Source organism: Plecotus auritus (genome assembly GCF_963455305.1).
Source record: "Plecotus auritus genome assembly, chromosome: 8".
Classification (NCBI taxonomy): domain Eukaryota; kingdom Metazoa; phylum Chordata; class Mammalia; order Chiroptera; family Vespertilionidae; genus Plecotus; species Plecotus auritus.
Window position 1 is genome coordinate 69,770,756 of NC_137782.1, and position 22,979 is coordinate 69,793,734.

A 22,979-nucleotide genomic window follows, 5' to 3' on the forward strand; every position below is an offset into this window, starting at 1 on the left:
CATAGCTTTGAACACACTGGGAAAGAAGAAACAGCAGACTATAAATAACCATGTTTACTAAACCACATTCTAGGCTCAGGTGCCAGGGGGGACCGGAGCAGCAGGCAGGGGCCTTTGGAACACAGGGACACACTGGAAGTCAGCCTCGCTTCCCTGGGGAGAAGTCTTGGCTTTCATCTGCTTGCTGGGTCATGAAAAGCCACAGCGATGTAGAGCCCACTTACCTCTAAGATTTAACTTTTCTACTGGTTCTCCTTCTTCAAGTTCCTTGTTTTTAAAATAGGTTATAGACGTGTCTTTAAAGACGAACCAATATTGTTTGAAAGCTTTTAATATTAGCTTCTTGGGCCTGCAAATGAAAGTATGGGAAATGTTCAAACAACATCCAGAAATGCAGGAAACATTGCAAATTTCAAACACATCAAGACGCTCTTTCAAACAACATATGTTTTATTTTTAAAAACAATTTGCAAATTGCCAAGTCATTTCTAAAACTGAGAATGGGGTTTGCTCTGAGATGTAGAGGTTAATAATAAGTGCTAAATAATAATAATAATGATAATAATTATTATTATTTGTGAGAAACATCCATGAATCTGTGACATATAAAATTTTTCTACACTTCTTAGATCTGAAGAAACTGCCATTGTGAACAGCATAACCTTCAAGTTGTCAGACATAAATATCAGATATAAAAGTAGGTAACCTCTTCTGTAGTTTCCTCTTGACCCTTAAGAGAAACCAAGATGGCGGCATAGGTAAGCACCTAAACTGCTGCCTTGCACAACAATTTCAAAACTACAACTAAAAGAACGGACACCATCCAGAACCACAGGAAAGCTGGCTGAGTGAAAATTCTACAACTAGAAGGAAAGAGAAAAGCTCACAGAGAATTGGAGGTACGGCAAAGGGTTTTTGTGCGCGCAAAGGGAAGGGCGGCTGAGAGCCTGGCTGACTTTCTCTGGCGGAAGGGGGAAGGAAGCCCCCGACCGCACTGAACCCCAGTTCTGACTGTACTGAACCCCAGTCCCGGGCGAAACCCCGTGGACCCAGGCTCATACAGGGGGAGTCTGGACTGTCAGGTAGAGAGAAAGGCACCCGGAGACTTGGAGACCCGGGGGAGACCCGGGAGAGCCCCGGCAGGCAGGGTTCCGGAGGCGTGCGCGCCAGTGTGTACAAAGGCTGCGGAGGTTGCCACAGGCTTTCCCTAGCAGAAGGGAGTCCGAAGCTCTTGACTGCACTGAACCCCAATTCTGACTGCACTGAACCCCAGTTCCAGGCGAGCCCCTGGGGACCCGCGCTCTTACGGGGGGAATCTGGACTCTCGGGTGGAGACTCGGGAGCTGGGGAAGGCAGAGGTCTGCAGGCGCGCGCATGCCAAGGCGCACAAAGGCTGCGGAGGTTGCCACAGGCTTTCCCTAGTGGAAGGGAGTCAGAAGCTGGGGAAGGCAGAGGTCTGCAGGCGTGCACGCGTGCAAGGGCAAGACTGACTGGAAGCCAAGACTGTCTGCTCCGCCCTGAGACTCCACCCCATCCAAGCTGAGCACAGAGGCTATTGCAATTTGGCAAATCTAATCCTATAAGGCTGTCTCCAACACCGAACTTCTCCCAGCGTAGACACAGCTGATCCTTACAGCCAACTGGCCTGGAGGTCAATTCCTCCCAGTGATACCAACAACAATCAAGACTTAACTACAACCCCACTGTATGGGAGAACATATTTGCAAATGTTATCACTGATAAAGGTTTAATCTCCAACATCTACAGGCAGCTTATACAACTTAATAAAAGGAAGATAAATGATCCAATAAAAAAATGGGCAACAGACCTAAATAGAATCTTTTCGAAAGAAGACAGAAGGAAGGCCAAGAGACACATGAAAACATGCTCAAAGTCACTAATTATCCGAGAGATGCAAATCAAAACGACAATGCGATACCATCTCACACCTGTCAGAATGGCTATCATCAACAAATCAACAAACGACAAGTGTTGGCGAGGATGCGGAGAAAAAGGAACCCTCGTGCACTGCTGGTGGGAATGCAGACTGGTGCAGCCACTGTGGAGAACAGTATGGAGTTTCCTCAAAAAACTGAAAATGGAACTCCCATTTGACCCAGTAATCCCACTCCTGGGAATATATCCTAAGAAACCAGAAACACCAATCAGAAAGGATATATGCACCCCTATGTTCATAGCAGCACAGTTTACCATAGCTAAGATTTGGAAACAGCCTAAGTGCCCGTCAGCAGATGACTGGATCAGAAAACTATGGTACATCTACACAATAGAATACTATGCTGCCATAAAAAAGAAGGAATTACTACCATTTGTAGGCACCTGGATGGAATTAGAGAACATTATGCTAAGTGAAATAAGCCAGTCAATGAAAGAAAAATACCACATGATCTCACTCATTTGGGGATAATGAAAAACATTTATAAACTGATGAACAAAAAGATAGATACAGAGGCAGTAAAGCATCAAACAGACTGTCAAATTACAGCAGTAAGGTTAGGGAGAGGTGGGGGAAATAAGAGATCAACTGAAGGACTTATATGCATGTATATTAGAGTAACCAACGGATGCAAAACATTGGGGGGTGAGGCATGTATGGGAGTGGGGTGGGGGGGGGCAATGGTAAGATATGTACACATATAATACCTTAATAAAAATTTGAAAAAAAAAAAAAAAAGACTTAACTACAACAAGGCTGTACACACAGTCCACAAAGGGGTGCACCAAGAGTGTCCACCTCAGGTTAACTGGGGAGGCCGACCCACTGGGCCATATAGGAAACCTAGCACACAAAGCTACCCTACCAACTCAGGGAAGCAATGAAAATGCGGTGTCAAAGAAACAGATCACAAACGAAAGAAATGGAGGAAAACAAACGACTGGATATAGAATTCAAAACCACGGTTATAAGGCTTTTCAAGAATATCCTAGAAAAGGCCGATAAATATAACGAGACCCTCGAAGATATGAAAAAGGACCAACTAGAAATTAAACATACACTGACTGAAATAAAAAATATTATACAGAGACCCAACAACAGACTAAAGGAACACAAGAATCAAGTCAAAAAATTGAAATACAAAGAAGCAAAAAACACTCAACCGAAAAAGCAAAAAGTAAAAAAAATCCAAAAAGTTGAAGATAGTGTAAGAAGACTCTAGGACAACTTCAAGCGTACCAACATCAGAATTATGGGGGTGCCAGAAGAAGAGAGAGAGCAAGATACTGAAAACATATTTGAAGAAATAATGACCGAAAACTTCCCCCACCTGGTGAAAGAAATAGACTTACAAGTCCAGGAAGCGCACAGAACCCCAAACAAAAGGAATCCAAAGAGGACCACACCAAGACACATCATAATTAAAATGCCAAGAGCAAAAGACAAAGAGAGAATAATAAAAGCAGCAAGAGAAAAACAGTTAGTTACCTACAAGGGAGTACCCATACGATTGTCAGCTGATTTCTCCACAGAAACTATGCAGGCCAGACGGGAGTGGCAAGAAATATTCAAAGTGATGAATAGCAAGAACCTACAACCAAGATTACTCTACCCAGCAAAGCTATCATTCAGCATTGAAGGTCAGATAAAGAGCTTCACAGATAAGAAAAAGATAAAGGAGTTCATCACCACCAAACCAGTATTATATGAAATGCTGAAAGGTATTCTTAAAGAAGAGGAAGAAGAAAAAAGTAAAGAGAAAAATTATGAACAACAAATACATATCTATCAGCAAGTGAACCTAAAAATCAAGTGAATTAAAAACCTGAGGAACAGAATAATCTGGTGAATATAATAGAATCAGGGGCATAGAAAGGGAGTGGACTGATAATTCTCAGGGGGAAAGGGGTATGAGGGGATTCAGGAAGAGACTGGCCAAAAATCATACACCCATGGATGAGGACCTTGGGCGGAGGTAAGGGCAGAAGGTGGGGTGGGAACCGGGTGGAGGGGAGCTGTGGGGGAAAAAGGAGAAACAATTGTAATAATCTGAATAAAGATTTATTTAAAAAAAAAAAAAAAAGAGAAACCACCAGAGAATTCCCAGTGAGCCATGGAAAGCACTAAAATCTACAGCAAACCTATATAGACTGTATTTTGGGGGAAGATCTCTAACAGTGATATCTTTGAGGGCCAGAAAACATTGCTCAGTGGGCTATACTTTAAAAAGTCTGTGGCACACTGGTTGAGAATTGCTGCCTTAACATATTTACAATTGTGTATTTGTGATATTTATATAAAGGTATGGGCAAAATCAGGTTTACAGTTGTAATACAAATAAATAATACAATAATAATAAAATAATATCAGAATAAACTGGTTTTTAAAAATATACATTTTTATTGATTTCAGAGAAGAAGGGACAGGAAGAGAGAGATAGAAACACCAATGATGAGAGAGAATCATTGATCAGCTGCCTCCTGCATGCTCCCCATTGGGGATCGAGCTCACAACCCAGGCATGTGCCCTGACTGGGAATCGAATCCTAAACCTGTGGTGTATGGGACGATGCTCTAACCAACTGAGCCACCCAACCAGGGCATCATTGTTTTTTATTAAATATGTAACTTACTAGTAGGATTGTATCTTGTCTGGTTTATACTTAGGGGTTTTCAAAAAGTATAATCTTGAAAAATTGGTTGGGCAGAAAATTCCAGATTGACTGTTATTTTCTCTTGGCACTTTCAGGATATCTCCCAGCCACGAGAGGTCTGCTGCCCACCTGCTTTTCTTTGTAGAAAATCTGTCTTCGCCATCTGATTTAAAAGACTTTCACACTGGTTTATTTTATTGGGGTCTGCGATTCTTGAATTTAAGGATTTTTGTCTTCAATAATTATATAAAATTTTCAAGCACTCTCTTTTAAGTGCTTGCTTCTCCCCATATCTTCTTCTGGAACTCCCAGCTGATTCTTCTCATTCTATTTACATCATGCTTCCCATTTCTACTTGACTTTAGTTCTCTCTTCAGCTGTGTTTTTAGACTTGAGGGTTAATGCACCTATTCAATTTTAAATCTCTGTGAGTATGTTTTTTTCATTTCTAGAATTTCTATTTGGTTCCATTTCAATATTGCTGTTCTCCTTCATTATAATTTTTATCTTTTAATTTACTTAATGGTTCTCAACATACTCATTTTATGGTTCCTTCAGATTGTTCCATTACTTAAAATTATTGAAACTGCTAATCCTGTTGTTGGCTGGGTCTGCTGTTTTTCCTTTATGGTGGTTTATTGATTCAAATGGTTAGTAATTTTTATTGGAAGTTTTTTTTTTTTTTAAAGGGAGTTATTGTTTTCTGTAGAAGGCCCATGCATGCCAGATTGTGGATATTTCCCTACAAGGTTTTTAAAATTACATTTGCTAGGGTTCATATATTTTTGTGGTCCTGATCCAGTTTCTATTTAATTTTTTCAGGGTTCTCTTATCATATAAGACATTTAAATTTAGATCTATATCAGTGTGTGGCACAGACCTTGGCTCTGATTTCTTGAGAGAGACTTCATAACCCCACACAGCACCCCATGCTAGAATGAACTTCCTCACTGCTTCCTTTGGTTGATGGGTACTCCCTGTTAAGCAGAGAAGGAAGCCCTTGCAAGTTTCTACCCTTAGGCAGGAACTTCAGTCCTGGCTCCCTGCCTCACATGAAGCACACCCCACCTTAAAGCCTCATCTTTGATCCCTGCACGAGGCCACAAGAGAATTAATGTCCATGGACCAACTCCCTCTGTGCAGCTGAGGCTCCATTGAGACCTAGGATCCCTCTTTATTTCCTGGAGTTGGGGTTTTTTGGTCTCCCTTTAAGATCAATTTTTTAACTTAGAATTCTTTTATTTTATTTTATCCAGCATTCATATGTATGTATGGTAACATTGGGATTTGCATTAGGTCAAATACCAGGCTGCTGGAATTTGAAGTCCACTATTTACATAGTGAGTTCAATTGAATTTGTTTAGGAAAAAACAACAACAAACTTCACTGTTAATAAACACACCAAACAATCAAAGGGTTAGTTCAATGCTTTTCTACTGATAAGGAAAGGAGGCCCAGGGAAATGAAGGGCCTATTCAAGGTCACACACACACTGGGAACAGAACTCCATTCTCCTTTCTCCCTTCTCTTCTCCCTTTTTCTTTGCTTCCTCTCTCTTCCCTTCCTCCTTCACTTCTTTCTTCCGTGAACTATATTATATATTAAATTCAGTGTCTTGAGACCTTTGATAGATAAAGTGCCCACTGGCCAAACGTGAGAATGATTTTGTGAGTCTGAACATATCAATCCATTAAAGTGATGTGGATGTGGGGCTTTACTCCAGGATGTCTTCTCCTTCATCTAAAACATCTACAGGGAGGCCTTGCCGGCATGGCTCAGTGGTTGAACATTGACCTATGAACTGGGAGGTCATGGTTCAATTTCCAGTCAGGGCATATGCCTGGGTTGTGGGCTCAATCCCCAATGTGGGGCGTGCAAGAGGCAGCCAATCAATGATCCTCTCTCATCACTGATGTTTCTATCTCTTCCTCTCCCTTCCTCTCTGAAATCAAGAAAAATACATTAAAAAAAAAATCTGTGGGGAGGAAATCATCATCATTGGTTTATAAAAAACTGGAATTGCTCTATACAGAGAACAGGGCAACCTACTTTCTTTGTAGAACAATTATTAATAACTAGAGGCCCAGTGCACGAATTCGTGCACCAGTGGGGTCTCTCGGCCTGGCCTGTGGGATTGGGCTGAAACTAGCTCTCCAACATCCCCCAAGGGGTCCTTGATTGTGAGAGGGTGCAGGCCAGGCCAACGGACCCACTGGTGCACAATCAGGGCCGGAGAGGGACGCAGGAGTTTGGCCAGCTGGGGAGGGGTTGCGGGAGGGCTCCAGGGCGTATCTGGCCCATCTTTCTCAGTACCTATCGGCTGGACTCCAGCAGCAAGCTAACCTACTGGTCAGAGCATCTGCCCCCTGGTGGTCAGTGCACATCATAGCGAGGGTTGAGCAGCCTTAGCATATTATTAGTATACTAGCAGCCCAGTGCACGAATTTGTGCATGGGTGGGGTCCAGCTGGGTCTGTTGGGAGGAGGAGATGGTGGGAGGTTGGCCAACTGGCCCGCCCCGATCAGGGCTGGGCTGGCTGGGGGGAGGGGCCGTGGGCGATTGGCTGGTAGGCCCTGCCCCCAATTGGGGTTGGGGGCGATTGGGGGTGGGGTCTGCCATGGGGAGGGGATGTGGGCAGTGGGCCGGCCGGCCCTGCCCCTGAATGGGGTGGAGGGTGCTGATTGGGGCCAGCAGCCTCGGGGAGGGGCCATGGGTGGTTGGTGGGCCGGTCCTGCCCCTGATCGGGTTGGGGTGGCTGATCTGGGATAGGGTTGGGAGGGGCTGCAGCAGGTTGGTTGGCCAGCCCTGTCCCCTATTGGGGTGGGGTGAGCGATCAGGGGTGGGGCCTGTCGGGTGAAAGGGTGTTTGGCTGGCTGGCCCCGCCCTTGATTGGGGTGGGAAAGTCTGATCAGGGGCAGGCTGGTCAGTGGGAGGGACCACAGGAGGGGTTGGCTGGCCGGCCCCACCTCCTGATTGGGCTGGTTTACTGGCCACAGTGGGCATCATAGCGACCGGTTGTTCCGGTCATTATGGCGTTACGGTCACTGGCTTTTTATATATATAGATTAGAGGCCCAGTGCATGGGATTCGTGCACTGGTGGGGGGTGTGGCCTGTGGGGATTGGCCCGCTGTGGGAGCGCCGGCTCATCCCGGTCAGCCGAGCGGTGCTCCCACTGTGGGAGTGCACTGACCACCAAGGGGCAGCTCCTGGTGGTCAGCGTGCATCACAGTGACTGGCCAAGCAGTCGTTCTGGTCCTTCCGTTGCTGGGCTTTTATTATATAGGATTACGCTTTGATTGGTTGAACGAACGACCGGACGACCGGACACTTAGCATATTAGGCTGTAGCTCTGTCTGTCACAATATGTATGGTTGCAACTATTAACGACCCTTTTGTTTGAGACCACATCCTAAGATCACATTTTAAAAAGAAAACAAACCTGTAGAACAAGCATGTTGAACTCACAGCCCGCGGGCTGCATGTGGCCCACAATGAATATTTTTGCGGCCTAGCCAATGTAACGGTATGTAAGAAACATTTTAATAAAAATTTTGTGACTTAATTTTTACAACATCCTGTTATACATAATTATTAATAACGAACTACAACACTTGCTAATGACTGATTACTATAACTGTCTTGTATTTATTTCCCTTACGCGCCTGACACGCAGGTGCATCATTTCCCTCCACTAACACTTGCAGCGAATATTTTAGCAGCCAATTGCCACGTCATTAGTCTTGTACTGACTTGTTTGGTGTGCGCAACAGGAAATATTTTGCTTTTGGAGAAAAAGAAAAATAGGTTTACTTGCATTACGCTTATTAATTTGTGCAGTTATTCAGTGTCTGGTAAGTTAATGTTCAAGAAAAAAAATTAATTTTTATTAAAATGTTCTATTATTTTGCGTTAATGATTACTGATTTATTTCAGCCCATTGTATTCAGCATGTCTCTATCAAAATAAAGCTACGTTTCTATGAAAATTGAAGCTTTTGTTTTTCTGCGGCCCACATAAACTTAAACCTTGTTTATTTGACCCATGTTAGCCTTTGAGTTTGACATGCTTGCTGTAGAAACTCAGGGACAAACATTTATACCTGATTCATTTTAATTCTTTCTAAGTCTTTCTTTGCATTCTGTATTACCAAAAGCAACTGGTTTCCTTTCAAGCCAATGACCCAGTGAAGTATTGGTTTGTTAAAAGTCAACAAACCATAAAGTGACACAGTAACTGATAGAACTTCAAAGGGACCTTATCCCTTTCATCCTAACACACCTTGGCACCATCACAAATATGGCAGTCCTTTTTTCCCCATGAAATAAAGACTTCTTTGCCTTTTTAACAGTTTCTGATTGACATGAGATGACTGGGTGGGTTAATTAGAAATAGGTAGATAACTAAGGTTACCCCTCTATAAGCCCAAGATCCAAGTTCTAGTGACAAGTGATTTTCAAACTATGAAAGAACTGGGAAATGGTGTCAGAGTCGAGCCTCCCAGGTGGACGGTCACAGAAACTCCAGTCTGACATACGTGTTCGTTCTGCCTGACCCTGGCCATGTTTACACCACCATGTACTATGAGCCAGGCCCCATGCTCAATGCTTCATATGTGTTATTTAATCTTTTCAACAAACTCAGGAGGAGGTATATCCTCATTTTATAGATCAGGAAACTGAGGCTCAGAGACAAAAGGACAGCTCCTAAGGTCACCCAGGTAGCATGTGCTGTGGAGCTAGTATTGGCCCAGTGTCTGTCTGATGCCAAAGCTCACGCTCTTATCTTTCAACCATGAATCTGCTTAATGGATCTTCAATTTAAACTCCTGGACTCTTTACCTATAAGGCTTTGTTATGAGTAATCCCTTTTCCCTTTAAGGATGACTTACCTAAATAATTTGAGATTATCTGCAAGTTTAGGGATATCAGTGATGTCCTCCTAAGAAAACACAGATAGTATTTCATAAGCATTGATTAGACACGTGGTGCTGATACTTTATACCTGCACTGCCCAACACTGTAGCCACTCACCACGTGTAGTCATTTAAGCTTGAATTAATTACAATGATATAAAATGACAAACTCAGTTCCTCAGTCACACTAGCTGCAGATCCTGTAGTTGCCTTAGGGCGGGGGGATGGGGTGGGGCAGGACTGGGAGTGGGATGGGGCACATTCAGGGGCTTCTGTGGTGGCTGGCCAAGTTCTGGTTATTGGTTTGGTGGTGACTTGGGAGATAATTTAATACTCATTTGGTAGGCTGTACATTTTTGTTTTTCATTTTTCTGTACTAGTATATGTCACATATCACACAAATGAGAAAAAAAGATTAAAAATTTGACCAAGCATGCCCTGTGCCTACCATTCAAGTGAAACATTTGAATTAGAAACAACTACTTTTACGTACAAACAAAAGTATTTTACAACTTGGGCACCAGAGTGAGTAACTCTAGATACACCTGGTTTACTGATTAAACTCTCGAAAGGTACCTGGTTCAAAGTTCATTCTACAGCTGTAGATTGGTGCTTGTTTTCAAACGGAAAAGCCTATTGTTTGACATCAGAAAGCCTTGACAAAAAGTACCTTGAGGGCGGGAGGAGGGAAACTTTCATCTATTCTAAGAAGGAACACTTTCCTGTTGTATGTATTTAGTGGTGGAAGTAGACAAAAAAGAACTCCAATTTCATGGGGCGGGTGTCTCCTATACATGTGAGGAGGCTCTGACTCAGAACCTTGGCTTTGAGTTCATTTCAGGTATTTAGTTTTGCATGAACCAATTCCCTATTTTAAGGAATTTAATCATAAGCGAACACATATTAAATACATAAGAATACAGTGACTCATTTTTATCAATTACTTTTTAAAAATCTAATTACAATGGATCCACCTCTCCGAATCAATATGATTAAGCCACTCCCATGATTAAAGAAGTTAAACAAAAGTGTGGCACCCAACAAATGCATCAAGCTGCAGGGGCATTCCAATGATAAAGCTGACATTGGGCCACATTTCATGGGTAAGGAGCAAAAGATGTTTTACTAAAGTCAAAAGAGTTCAGGAAATTCTTATAGTGTTCCAGAAAAAGGCCCTCACTTCTGTCAGGCTTGCCCAGTGGAAAGGTAATCAGGGGTGGGGACCATCTGGCCCATGAAATCACTTGGTCTGATGCTGCCAAGGCATTAGGGGTGAATTAATTAAATGTTTGACCAAATATAGCAGGCTAATTTTTAAGTTAATAATTTTGTATGGCCTGAGAATAATGTTATAAATATCCAAATGGCCCTTGGCAAAAAAAAAATGTTCCCTACCCCTAAGGTAAATAGATAACAAGGCTCTGTTACCTGTAAGACATTTTCTCTATTTCCACAGCTACCCTGTACAATAGACGAAGGGTTCTTTCTAGACTTAAGGAACCAATTCCACATTCCATGTAGTGAAATGGAGTCCTCAATAGTCTTTCTCTCATACCAGGCCAACTCTTCCAAAAGAAGACATGTGATGTAATAGTATTGTCATTAGTGTAATGAGAACACTGCATAGTCCCTTACAGAGCTGACCTGGGAAAGCTGGTCAGTTCTGGCTAGATTTAAGATTGTCAGATGACCAGCATGTTTTCTTTTCTCAAATTCAGACAAAATATTCTCTTATTTCTGATAAAAAACAAAATGTCACCTACATTGGTCAGTCAGAACAAAGCCACAATTTGGAGTTATCAGAAAAGTCCATACCAAAGTGTTGTCGGCTTTTCCACCTTCTAGGGTCACTTCCAAATTAGAAAGTGCTGCTTCCACTTCATCGACCTCAGACTCACTTGTGAAATCCTGTATTTCAGCGGATGACGACAATTTGCTAATGTGATACTGCAAAGAAACAGGTTTTAGAAATGGTATAAGCACAATAAATGCTTTAGCCAGTTCTTTTCTTGGAGACAACTCCCCTGTAATACCAAACATCTCCATGAAGATCTCCCTCCCGTGCAGAGAAAATGACATTTTAATCTGAATCATTCTGAGATCTAGGGTTGGTCATGTTTACACTCAGCTCTTCTGCATCACTGGCTGAGTTTGTATTGGGGAGGAGATAAGAACTGCAAGATGGATGCTTTACATAAGTTATACACATGTGTATACAAGGAGCATTTAAAATTTTAATTCACTGCCCTCATTTTTAGTGCTTTCTTCCAAGAAAAAGCCAGTATGAATACAATGAAACTTAAGCAAAACAAACTTGCTTTGACTCCTTCCAGAGAGAAGGTACTGAAGTTCCCATACCTGCAGTGCTGCAAAGATCAACATTTCTTCCTCTGTGCAGTCAATTTCTTCTAAGACAATGGCCCACCTGGCTTGTTCATAGAGCTGGTTTATTCGGACAGCATCGTACTAGAGGAAGAAATAGTTATGTGTGTGTGGGTGGTGGTGGTGGTGTAGGGGACAAATTCATATTCCACAATATGAATATGAATGAGAAAAAAATACAAGATTCTGGAATGACAGGCCATTCCTTGCTAAACAGATGCACTAAACTTTAGTTCAGGTAACTAAAAGGGACACACTGCCCCAGCTCTTTTTACTTCTGAATTTAGAACTGTCTCAAAATATTTCCCAGAGTTTCTTCAAGGGGCCCAACTAACCCATCTTAGATTCCATTACTTCACCTCCCTTTTATCAGATTCCTATTGGTATGAAAAGCAGATAGTAAAATTGGCTTATGTGATAACCAATAAAAGGAGAAGGGATTCCCCACGCTGATCTGCAAACTCAGTGCAATCCTAATCAGATCTGATAGGGATTTTTATTTTATTTCATTTTATTGATTTTTAGAGAGAGAGGAAGCTAGAGGGAGAGAAAGAAATATCAATGTCAGAGTGTAACATTGATTGGCTGCCTCCTGCATATCCCTCTCTGGGGTCAAGCCCAAAACTTGGGCATGTGCCCTGACCAGAAATTGAACCATGCACAGGATGGGATGATACCCAACCAACTTAGCCATACCACCAGGGCTGATAGGGATTTTAAAATAAAACTCTATACAAGCTAATTTTTAAGTTAAGCTGGAAAAAACAATCCTATATAATAAAGAGCTAATATGCTACTTAGACTGGATGGCGGAACGACCTTCCCAAATGACCAGTGGGCGGGGCCGCAGTGCCACAGGGGCCACGAGGCAGCTGGGGCTGTGAGGGCCGAGCCTCTTGCACGAATTTCGTGCATCGGGCCTCTAATGTTCAAATATCATGAAGAATATTTTGAAAAAGAACAATATTGGGAAGACACCTGTCCTCCCAGACATTAAAACATATTATAAAGCTGCAGCAACTAAAATGGTGTGGTATTTGTATAGTGATAGACAAAATGTCAATAACATAGTATCTAGAAACAGACCTATATATGTATATGTTTAATATAAAATAAAAATGGCATTTTATAGCAGTAGGGGAAGAAATAATTCAACACTATAGTGTTAACAATGCTGTGCCATTTGGAAAATAAAAATCCAAAATAAGAAAACAATCTCTCATCATCCAAAAAATATTAATTACAGATAGACAATGAGATACCACTTCACACTCACTAGGCTCTAGGGGCTTAATCACAAGGAACAACAACAGCCTGTAATTATTGGTATCGAGAGTCTAGGTCAGTGGTTGGCAAACTCATTAGTCAACAGAGCAGCAAACTGTGGCTTGCGAGCCGCATGTGGCTCGTGAGCCACAGTTTGCCGACCACTACTCTAAGGCAAAAGACAGATCATAACAAATGTTACTGAGGGTGTGGAGAAATTGGAATCCTTATTCATTGCTGGTGGGACTATAAAATGAAGCAGCCTCTATGGGAAACAGTTTGGTAGTTCCTCAAAACGTTAAACATAGAGTATGATCCAGCAATTCCACTTGTAAGTATATAGTGAAAAAAAAAAAAGAAAAAGATGTACTATAGCTTTTTGCTCTAATAAATCTTGCCACTGTCACTTAAAAAAAAAAAAGAAAAGGAAAAGAGGGACTCAGACAGATACTTGTACACCAGTGCTCATCATAGCATTATTCACAATAGCCAAAAGGTAGGAACAACCCCAATGCCCATAAATGGATGAATAAATAAACACCAAACACCAAACTGGACAGGAACAGTACGATGAATCGCCCTGTGCACTCAGAGAAGCAGTGAGTACATTTTCTACCTTTGGCCATTTATCTGCTGACTCACGACTGCACAGAAGGGCAAATCAGGGCCAGGGAGAGGAATCAGTTGTCCAGTAAACTTCAGGTGGGAGACACACACCTCACATGGGACCTGGCCACTAGTGGGTCTTTATTTACATAGATGACCCCTCTTTCTCATGGCCAAAGACTTTTCAGCACCACCGTGGGGCGTCTGCTGTGCACCATTATCGGGTCCTAGTTTACTCATGAGAACCTGCTCTTAACCTAGGCCCTGACAACGCCTCCTTCCCCAACCCTAAGCACTCTGGCTCCCTGAACAGCTCTCTTCTTGTTCCTTCACTCCTGTGAATGAAGAGGGGCAGCATGCACCTGCTGGGCACAAAGTTCCCCAGAGACTCCCACACAGTCGCGGCAGCTGACCAAGCTCGCTAGAACCCAAAAATGCAAATCAGGGAGCAGAATGCATTTACTGATCTAACTCTGAAGTGGTAAACAGAAGATTACGCACGTTAACCCTAACTTTGACGACTAAATGACTCAATTGTACACTTCCATGGATTCATATTTTAAAAAAGAGAGAGAATAGAGAAAGAGTATCTTACTTTGGGATTCAAGTCAAAGAAGGTGTAGTATTTAAATCGTAACAGCAGCTGCTCATCCTCCTGGATGCCCTGTTCCATGAGGGAACGCGAGGAGTCCAGCCAACTAGAAAACAGCAGGATGTTACAAAAGTTGATCAGTTTTATACATATATGTTACAGCATTATATAATATGTTTACATGTTATCTGTGTTATATAATGTTATATGTAATATGTGCATCATGTAATGTATGTTATATATACTTACATTATATACACATACATACACACATCTCCTTGAACAAAATCCGAGTAAGTAATGTGACCAAAAACCAGTAAGGGAGAGGACTTGAAACTAGCTTATATCTATATTTTATCTTACAGCTTTCCCAATGCTATGTATGTGTGTGTATATATATTTATATATAATTTATTTATTAATTTTTCTCATTGACACTTTAAAGTAACCCAGTGAAGAAGCCAGAGCAGTTTTTATTTTCTCAGTTTTAAAGATGATAAAACAGAGTCTCAGTGACATTCAGTGATATGCTAAATTAAGGTCCAGTACCTTGTGGTGGAGCCAGAATGAGAATCTGCACTTGCTGACTGCCCGCACGGCCTCTCCCCTACACCAGGTGACTGCACGCACAGTCTCTCCCCTACATCAGGTGACTGCCCGCACAGCCTCTCCTCTACACCAGGTGACTGTCTGCACAGCCTCTCCTCTACACCAGGTGACTGTCTGCACAGCCTCTCCTCTACACCAAGTGACTGCACGCACAGCCTCTCCCCTACACCAGGTGACTGCCTGCACAGCCTCTCCTCTACACCAAGTGACTGCACGCACAGCCTCTCCCCTACACCAGGTGACTGCACGCACAGCCTCTCCTCTACACCAGGTGACTGTCTGCACAGCCTCTCCTCTACACCAAGTGACTGCACGCACAGCCTCTCCCCTACACCAGGTGACTGCCTGCACAGCCTCTCCTCTACACCAGGTGACTGCACGCACAGCCTCTCCCCTACACCAGGTGACTGCACGCACAGCCTCTCCTCTACACCAGGTGACTGTCTGCACAGCCTCTCCTCTACACCAGGTGACTGCACGCACAGCCTCTCCCCTACACCAGGTGACTGCCTGCACAGCCTCTCCTCTACACCAGGTGGTCCGACCCAAAGCTGGCTCTATCTTATTGTCTAGAACTTTTTGTAATTACAACATTCTGTATGGCCCTGTCCAATAGAGTAGCCACTAGCCACATGTGGCTACTGAAGATTTACATGTGGCTAGTGCCACATTTCAATTTTAATTAAATTCAAATTTAGATGTAAATATCCACATGTGGCTAGGGGCTCCTATACTGGATAGTTTAGTCCTAAGGTTGAAAACACACACACACACACACACACTGGGTAATGGTGAGAGGTGGAGGGATGGAGATTAAACAGTAACCACAAAACCAGGTGGGCATGAATGCCATCCAGTAACACTGAATGAAAATGGCTTGAACTTCTATTAAATTAGCCCCCAAGATGCAATCTCCATCCCAAAGGACTTGGTCCAGTGGGAGAGACCAAGCCTCATAATAAAGGAAGAGAGTGACACTGGGCAAGCAAAGTATGAGAACAGACAGATACAGAGAAGTGACCAATCTTGAATGGTGACATCTACAAAGGAGAGAGTGTGTGACTGGGCCTTAAAGGATGAGCGGGAGCTGACTGGAGAGCAGAAGGAGAGGAGGAGAGTCCTGGGGTGCACCATGGGGGCGAGGTACACAGTAGGACAGGAAGACAGTGCTGGGCCAGATATCACAGGCAGTGGAATGCTGCCCACAAAGCTGACTTTATTTGGTGAACAATGGGGAGTGAAAAGAACCAGTGGTCTGAGAAATAGTTTGAGTGTGTCTTCGGAGCCCACTTGAAGCAAAGCTGAAGGACTTGCTCTAGAACGCCTGAAGAGAGAAGCGGCATTCTACAAGACAGTGTGGGCAGGTGGGCCGCCTTGGGTCTCCCCGTGACCCATGGGTTCCAACCCACTTATGAACTGCTTGACCTCCCATAAAATACACTTTGCACACCTTAGGGGGAAAGAATTCATATTCACATATGGTAAACCATTGGGTTACCCAAACACATAAGGGATGTCACACTTTATATGTATTGAAATGACCAAAGGCCTTATTTTTTCCTTTTTGTTGCTACAATCAGTCCTGACTTTTGCTGACAGTGTGCAATCCCCAGGCACTCTAATTTAAAAAATAAACCTCTCCCCATCTCTGTGGCATCTCTCTTACTACACCAGTATCAGTTCACAGAGAAGCAACACTGAGCCACATCCTTACCCTGCGTTAAGCTTGGTTTTATCGACCAGTGACCGAGACTGGTACATATCAGCTAGCGCCTCCGGTGACTGTGGGGGTTGGCTGAATGCGAGGATATTGCAGTTTTGTTCGGTCAAAGGACTGTCACTGAACCATGTCATGGTGGATGACACCGGCGTTCCGTTGACGGGGTCATACGTGGGAGTCATGGTTTTACTGTACAAGCCGGGACTTACTGTAAGGCAAAGGGGAACACACACTAGGATATGAGATTCAAGGAGCAGAAATCTCTGGAAAAATAAGTACAGATTGTTGACACTAAAATGGATTTTGAATTTAAATAGTTGTAACATTTAAAATAATCAGAGGAGTCATGACTGATGGGGGAGGAGTTATACTCAGGTAAAGCGCTTGCCTGAATGGTTAGCTACTGAAAACTTGGGAAATGACAGGCTGTAAAAGCTTCCACAATCAACCCACACAAGTGTGGGAGACTATGTCCTTCTCAACAATTCAAAATTCCTCTGCTTTAGCTGTGAGTTTTCACACTATTAGAGAACCAGAGATCTCACAGGATGTATGTACAGACTATATTTTGGGCAAATTCTTTAAAGAAATAGCACTACTTGCCAATTTTAAGAACCCAGCTAATTAATGGTTTATATATCATCTGCCTTTACTTTGCATATGAAAAGTGCAAATAATTCCTTTTATTCTTTGCACTGGAATATATTATGCAAGAAAACCCTCAAACATTGCAAACAAGCTAGCTTTTTATATTTTTACTAGAGGCCTGGTGCATGAAAATTCATGCACTGGAGTGGGGGGTCCCTCAGCCCGGCCTGCCCCCTCTCACAGTCCGGGAGCCCTCAGGGGCGGGAGGCCACCCAGTGATTGGGGGAAAGCGATGCCCCATTACACCTCTGCTGCTGCCACTGCCGACAGCGCAAGCCTCGGTCGGCCCTGGTTACCTGAGCCTCCGGTGGCCCTGGCCAGCTGGGCAGCTGACATCTGAGGCTTGCCTGCACCTTGGACCGGCACTGCCTGGGCAGCTGGGGGCTGAGGGGACTAGGCACCGCCATCTTTGAGGGTGTGACAGTCAATTAGCATATTCCCTCCTTATTGGCTGAGGGTGCCGCCATCTTTGCAATGGCTTGAGGATCAATTGGCATATTCCCTCTTTATTAGACAGGATATAAAAAGAAAAGAATGAAGCCTTTCTAGAATTTTTACCTGTTCTCCTGTTACATGTCCAGTGCAAAATTTAAATGGAATTCATATAAGAGTCACATGAAGATTGAACCAGGAAAACAGAAGTATATTTGAGTGATCCAAATAATCTGTTTCCTCCCTCAAATTCACAGCCAGTTCTACTAAGGTTTCTAATTCATCAGAAACATAATACATGCAAATAACATAATGAGCTATAAAGCCTATCTTGTCAAAAAAATTCTGTTAGCTCTAAAATTAATTGAATATCCTTTCTTCATCATAGGACGCTTGGAATTTTAGCCCTTCTTTGTTTGGGGGAGAAAGGAGAAGGGAGGGACAAGAGGAAAGACAGAGCAGAGGGGAGGAGAGTTCCTGGGATGTAAAAATTGAAGTAACTCTTGCCCTGGCTGGTTTGCTAAGTGGTTAGAGAGTTGGCCTGAGGACCTAAGGGTCTCAGGTTCAATTCCCAGGGCATGAGTGGGAGGCCACCAATCAATGTGTCTCTCTCTCATCGATGTTTCTCTCTCGCTCTCTGTTTCTTTCTCTCTCTCCCTTTTCCCCTCCCTCTTTCCTCCATCCCTTCCACTATGTCTAAAAATCAATGAAAAAAATAATCTTGGGTGAGGATTAAAAAAATAAAAAAATTTAAGAAACTCTTGGCTTTAAGAATGAATTAAAACAACAAAGCACCTGTCACAATTCTTACCTGGTGGCCCAGAAATTGTTGGAGAACTCTCCAGGTTTAAAATGTCTTCAATTAAGGGCTCCTTATTATTCTTGTCTTTTTTCTTCTTCTTTTTAAAATAGTCACTAGAAGGCTTTAACAAGGAAAGTTCTTCTGGTCTTCTAATATCTAACAAATAAGTATAAAAAAGAAAGAAGAAAAACTGAAAAGTAAAGAAAAAAAAAATCCTGTTGGGCATTTGAAACCATTTCTCAGGTAATTCCAGAGAAGTAATAGAACTAGATTGCACTCCTTTTTAAAGAAACAAAGGGGAATGAGACCCACCACCCCATCAATAAGGGTGTAGGGAGGTCAAATAGTGGAGGGAGATCCAGTCTAGTCAAATTTCTATTTTGTTTTTTGATTTATTGTGAAAATATTTCAAATGTATCTAAAGCAAAGGGAATAGTATAATGGCCCATCCATGGACTCATCACCCAACCTCAGCCAGAGTTTTGCTATTCTTATGTCACCTACTTACTACCAATTTCCCCTCCCTCCTTTCTTTGCTCCCTTCCTTCTTTGCTCCCTTTCTTTCTCTCTTCTGCCCTCCCTCTCTCTCCCTCCTTATCTTTTTTATTCAGTTTTTTAAACCACAGCCAAGGGCCCCACCTTTTTTCTTCACGGACCACAGATCCAGAGAGCCCTTTTCTTACATGTTGCCCAGCTGCTACTCTCATCCCGGTGGCAGACATCCTTGGCACCTGCCCACCTCTTCTTGGCCTCACCGTTTCAGTGCACTCTGACTTGACTACCAATGGCAGCTAGGACATGTGTCTGTCTGCCCATGGGCTTGCTCTGAACACCGGAGTCTACACTGCCCAGATACAGCGCAACCGGCCACACGAGTTCAGAGAATGAATGCTCTCCAAGAGCAGCCCCAGTGACAAATGAGTGGCGTATTAACACCCAGCTCCCTTGGCCCTTGGGTGGGATGGCTCTGAGGCATGTCTCTGCTGTGACAATCTCTTATTGGTGGCCTTCTCTGCCCAGTCTCACGTCCCCATTTGTAATCAGTGTTTCCCGGCGCCCCCCCGCCCCCCTGCCAATAAATAGATATTTGCACTGGAATCCTTATCTCAGGGTCTGCTTCTGGAGAACTGAAACTAAGAAGATTATCCCCATTTTCCTCCATTAATGAAATACATTTATCATTGCCATTAACTGCAATGAGCTGCTATGATCCCACGGAAAAGCCAGCGAATGTGGATGTTAGTCTCTGGGCAGCCTCCCGGAGGTGAATGAACTGATTCCTCCCACTTCTCAGCTCAAACACTGCTCCGTGCTGAGACTGAGGCTGGTAGTTCAGCTCGATTCTCTCCCCAGTAACCAAGGATGTCTGATCATCAGGTTGCAGCATGCACCTGTGACCACTTCAAATGCATAATTTATACACAAAATCTAGAGATGAATCAAGATGACCAGTGGTAAACATTAGAAACAAAACACCAAATCAAAACAAACAAAACCACAACAAAACCCTATCTCCAAGCCTAATTATTTGCCTTTCCTTTTCCTTGAGGGAAAACCCATCATTTTGGTGAATTTGATCTGCCTTATATTGATCAGATAGAAAGAGATTAGTAGAAATGCCAGTTGGGCCTTTTAGAACTACCAGGAAGATATATAATCTGGAAAAGAGAAGAACATCTGGCCCTAACCGGTTTGGCTCAGTGGATAGAGCGTCGGCCTGCGGACTGAAGGGTCCCAGGTTTGATTCCGGTGAAGGGCATGTACCTGGGTTGCGGGCACATCTCCAGTAGGGGGCGTGCAGGAGGCAGCTGATTGATGTCTCTCTCTCATCGATGTTTCTAACTCTCTATCCCTCTCTCTTCCTCTCTGTAAAAAAATCAATAAAATATATTTAAAAAAAAAAAAAAAGAGAAGAACATCTGACTGCTTCTATTTACTTCAAAACCTCAAGTGTTTGGTTCCAGGTATGATGTGTGCTTCCAGTCTACTGTGAAATTTGGTGTAACTTAATCATTTATTAAGTCCCACAAAAAGGAAATGGTTTTCAAATCCTCATTAGAATGTTACTGAAAACAAGGTGCCTGGTGTTTGCCACTTGCTCACCATGCAGCAGGGACATTATGGAACTTATATTTCATAATGGGAGGTTCCGTTCACTTGTCACTCACGTTATTAAACAGCTAATGTGTGCAGGCATTGTGCTGGGCGTGCTGAAAAAAAAAGGTTTCTCTCTTCACCCTGTTAAATACCATACCAGCCTCCAATGCCCAATACTGGCATTCCCAAGCCTATATATACTATTATACTTTTTACTTTTCCCCTACTATCTCCTTTTAATATCTTAGTTTTTACATTTATTATTTATTTTCTGTCTCTGTACGCTGGAATGTAAGTTTCAGGAGGGAAGAGATTTGGGGCTACTTTTTATGACTAACATATCCTTAGCATTCACCACAATGCTTGCCTAATTAATACATGTTTGTTGAAGGAATGAATGAGCAGTTAATAGCTTCATGGGGAAGACAGATCACTCGTGTATACATTGTATAGACCAGGGGTGGGCAAACTTTTTGACTCGAGGGCCACAATGGGTTCTTAAACTGGACCGGAGGGCCGGAACAAAAGCATGGATGGAGTGTTTGTGTGAACTAATATAAATTCAAAGTAAAGGAGCGGAGGGGAGAGCAAGAGAACCAGATAGAACAGCCGGATCCGGCCCGCGGGCCGTAGTTTGCCCATGGCTGGTATAGACTGTGTTAAAATGCTGAATCTTAGCCTTGGGACCAAAGAATTTACCTATACATTTTCAAAAAAAAATCTGTTTATAAAACCCTAAGCGACCAGTTAACCACTTGACCAGTCGACCACTTGACCAGTCACTATGATGCACACTGACCCCCCCGGGGGCAGACACTCAATGAAGGAGCTGCCCCCTGGTGGTCAGTGTGCTCCCACAGTGGGAGCACCATTCAGCTGATGGGTGCCAGATGCCAGGCTCACAACTGGTGAGCACAGTTGTGGTGGCGCAAGCCTCTCCTGCTTCCATAGCAATGGCAGCAGGCACAGTGGGGCCAGGATGAGCGGGAGTGGTGTGGCGCCGGGCCAGCTCAAGCTCCTCCCTGGCCGCTTGCCACTTCGCTCACTACTACATCCCTTGTGGGATGTTGGACTGCCAGATCGGCTGAAACCAGAGGGGTCCCGGATTGTGAGAGGGCGCAGGCCAGGCTGAGGGACCCCAATGGTGCATGAATCCGTGCACAGGGCCTCTAGTATAAAATAAGAATACCCTCACAAGGCAGGGTTTGCTCCCACTAAGGAAGTCCCACAAAAAAAGAAAGGGTTTGGGTGATGCTGTCCTTAATGATTGTTAAACTTACGGGATGGTATCAATTTGTTTCAATCCATAATTAAGTGTACTTTTCTGCGTAGGATTTTTGTGGATAGGGCTATTGGAGCCAAGTGTTAGAGAAGCAATGAAGACATTACTCCACCACCCTCTCAAAACTAATAAAGATGCATTGGCTCCTAGGTGATAATGATTTAATGGAACTCTTTTTTGTTTGTCTTAAATATAATGATGATTTACTATGGCTAAGAGAAATGAATTTGGGGGATTGTAATGGGTTTGTTTCTTCTGAGTATAAATCTCTTTTGAAGCAGTTTTAAGCTTTGTGGAAATGAATCTGAAGTATCTCAATAATGTCCCGGTTGGATTAACTCCACTTCAATGGCTCAAGTCCTCAGAATTGGGTTTGAAAAGTGTGCTTCCTAAGGAGGGCAGTACTCTGGAAAGCCAGCCACTCGAGGCAGGCAGGGAGCACACAGCATTTTCTTGCTCTCCTTTGCCAAAAGTCCAAAGGGCACAGGGGCCCCTCCGGGGTACTCACTCAGAGCTTTGCAGATATCACTGACAGCTTTAAACACCACAGCCGAGAAGCTGACTCGCAACCTCACCGTCTTCACGTTTGGCAGGCGGAGACGAAGCATTTTATGCTGAGGGGTGAAGACAAGCTTTGCATCTGCCTGGACTCCACATTTGTCCAGGGTCCAGTGCGTTTTCAGGAGCCAGCAACGCTTTTGTTCCCACCAAAGGGCAAAGTCTGACCAGTCTTGGGCTATGTCTGCAGAAATAGACAACGCAGTGAAGTAAACAAGAGGGAGGGCATCCAGTCAATTCCATCGTGTGCAAAAATGGAAACAAAGGGCCGCTCTTCAGCGCCCCATCTCCTGGTATAGCCCAAGGCTCAACAATTTTTGGCTTCTCTTCGAAGAGTCCAAGGCGGGACAGGTAGAAAACGGACTGAATCTTACCATCACTGGATACTTAAATACTGTGGAAGGAACAGAAATACACAAATTCTGTTCATATTGAAATGCTGAAGTTCTCTCCCTTCAATCT

General features: G+C 43.4%; 1 protein-coding gene across 1 annotated transcript in view; it reads right to left on the reverse strand.

Annotated features, from left to right (window-relative positions):
• FERMT1 (FERM domain containing kindlin 1) overlaps positions 1 to 22,979 on the reverse strand; it is a 37,006-nt gene that overhangs the window by 8,592 nt on the left and 5,435 nt on the right. The window contains exons 3-10 of the mRNA XM_080683648.1: positions 22,468 to 22,701; positions 18,590 to 18,736; positions 16,693 to 16,906; positions 14,373 to 14,475; positions 11,882 to 11,989; positions 11,339 to 11,470; positions 9,500 to 9,549; positions 225 to 349 (exon numbers count right to left, since the gene is read on the reverse strand). Coding sequence (XP_080539774.1) covers positions 225 to 349; positions 9,500 to 9,549; positions 11,339 to 11,470; positions 11,882 to 11,989; positions 14,373 to 14,475; positions 16,693 to 16,906; positions 18,590 to 18,736; positions 22,468 to 22,701 — 1,113 coding nt within the window. The remainder of the gene's footprint in view (positions 1 to 224; positions 350 to 9,499; positions 9,550 to 11,338; positions 11,471 to 11,881; positions 11,990 to 14,372; positions 14,476 to 16,692; positions 16,907 to 18,589; positions 18,737 to 22,467; positions 22,702 to 22,979) is intronic.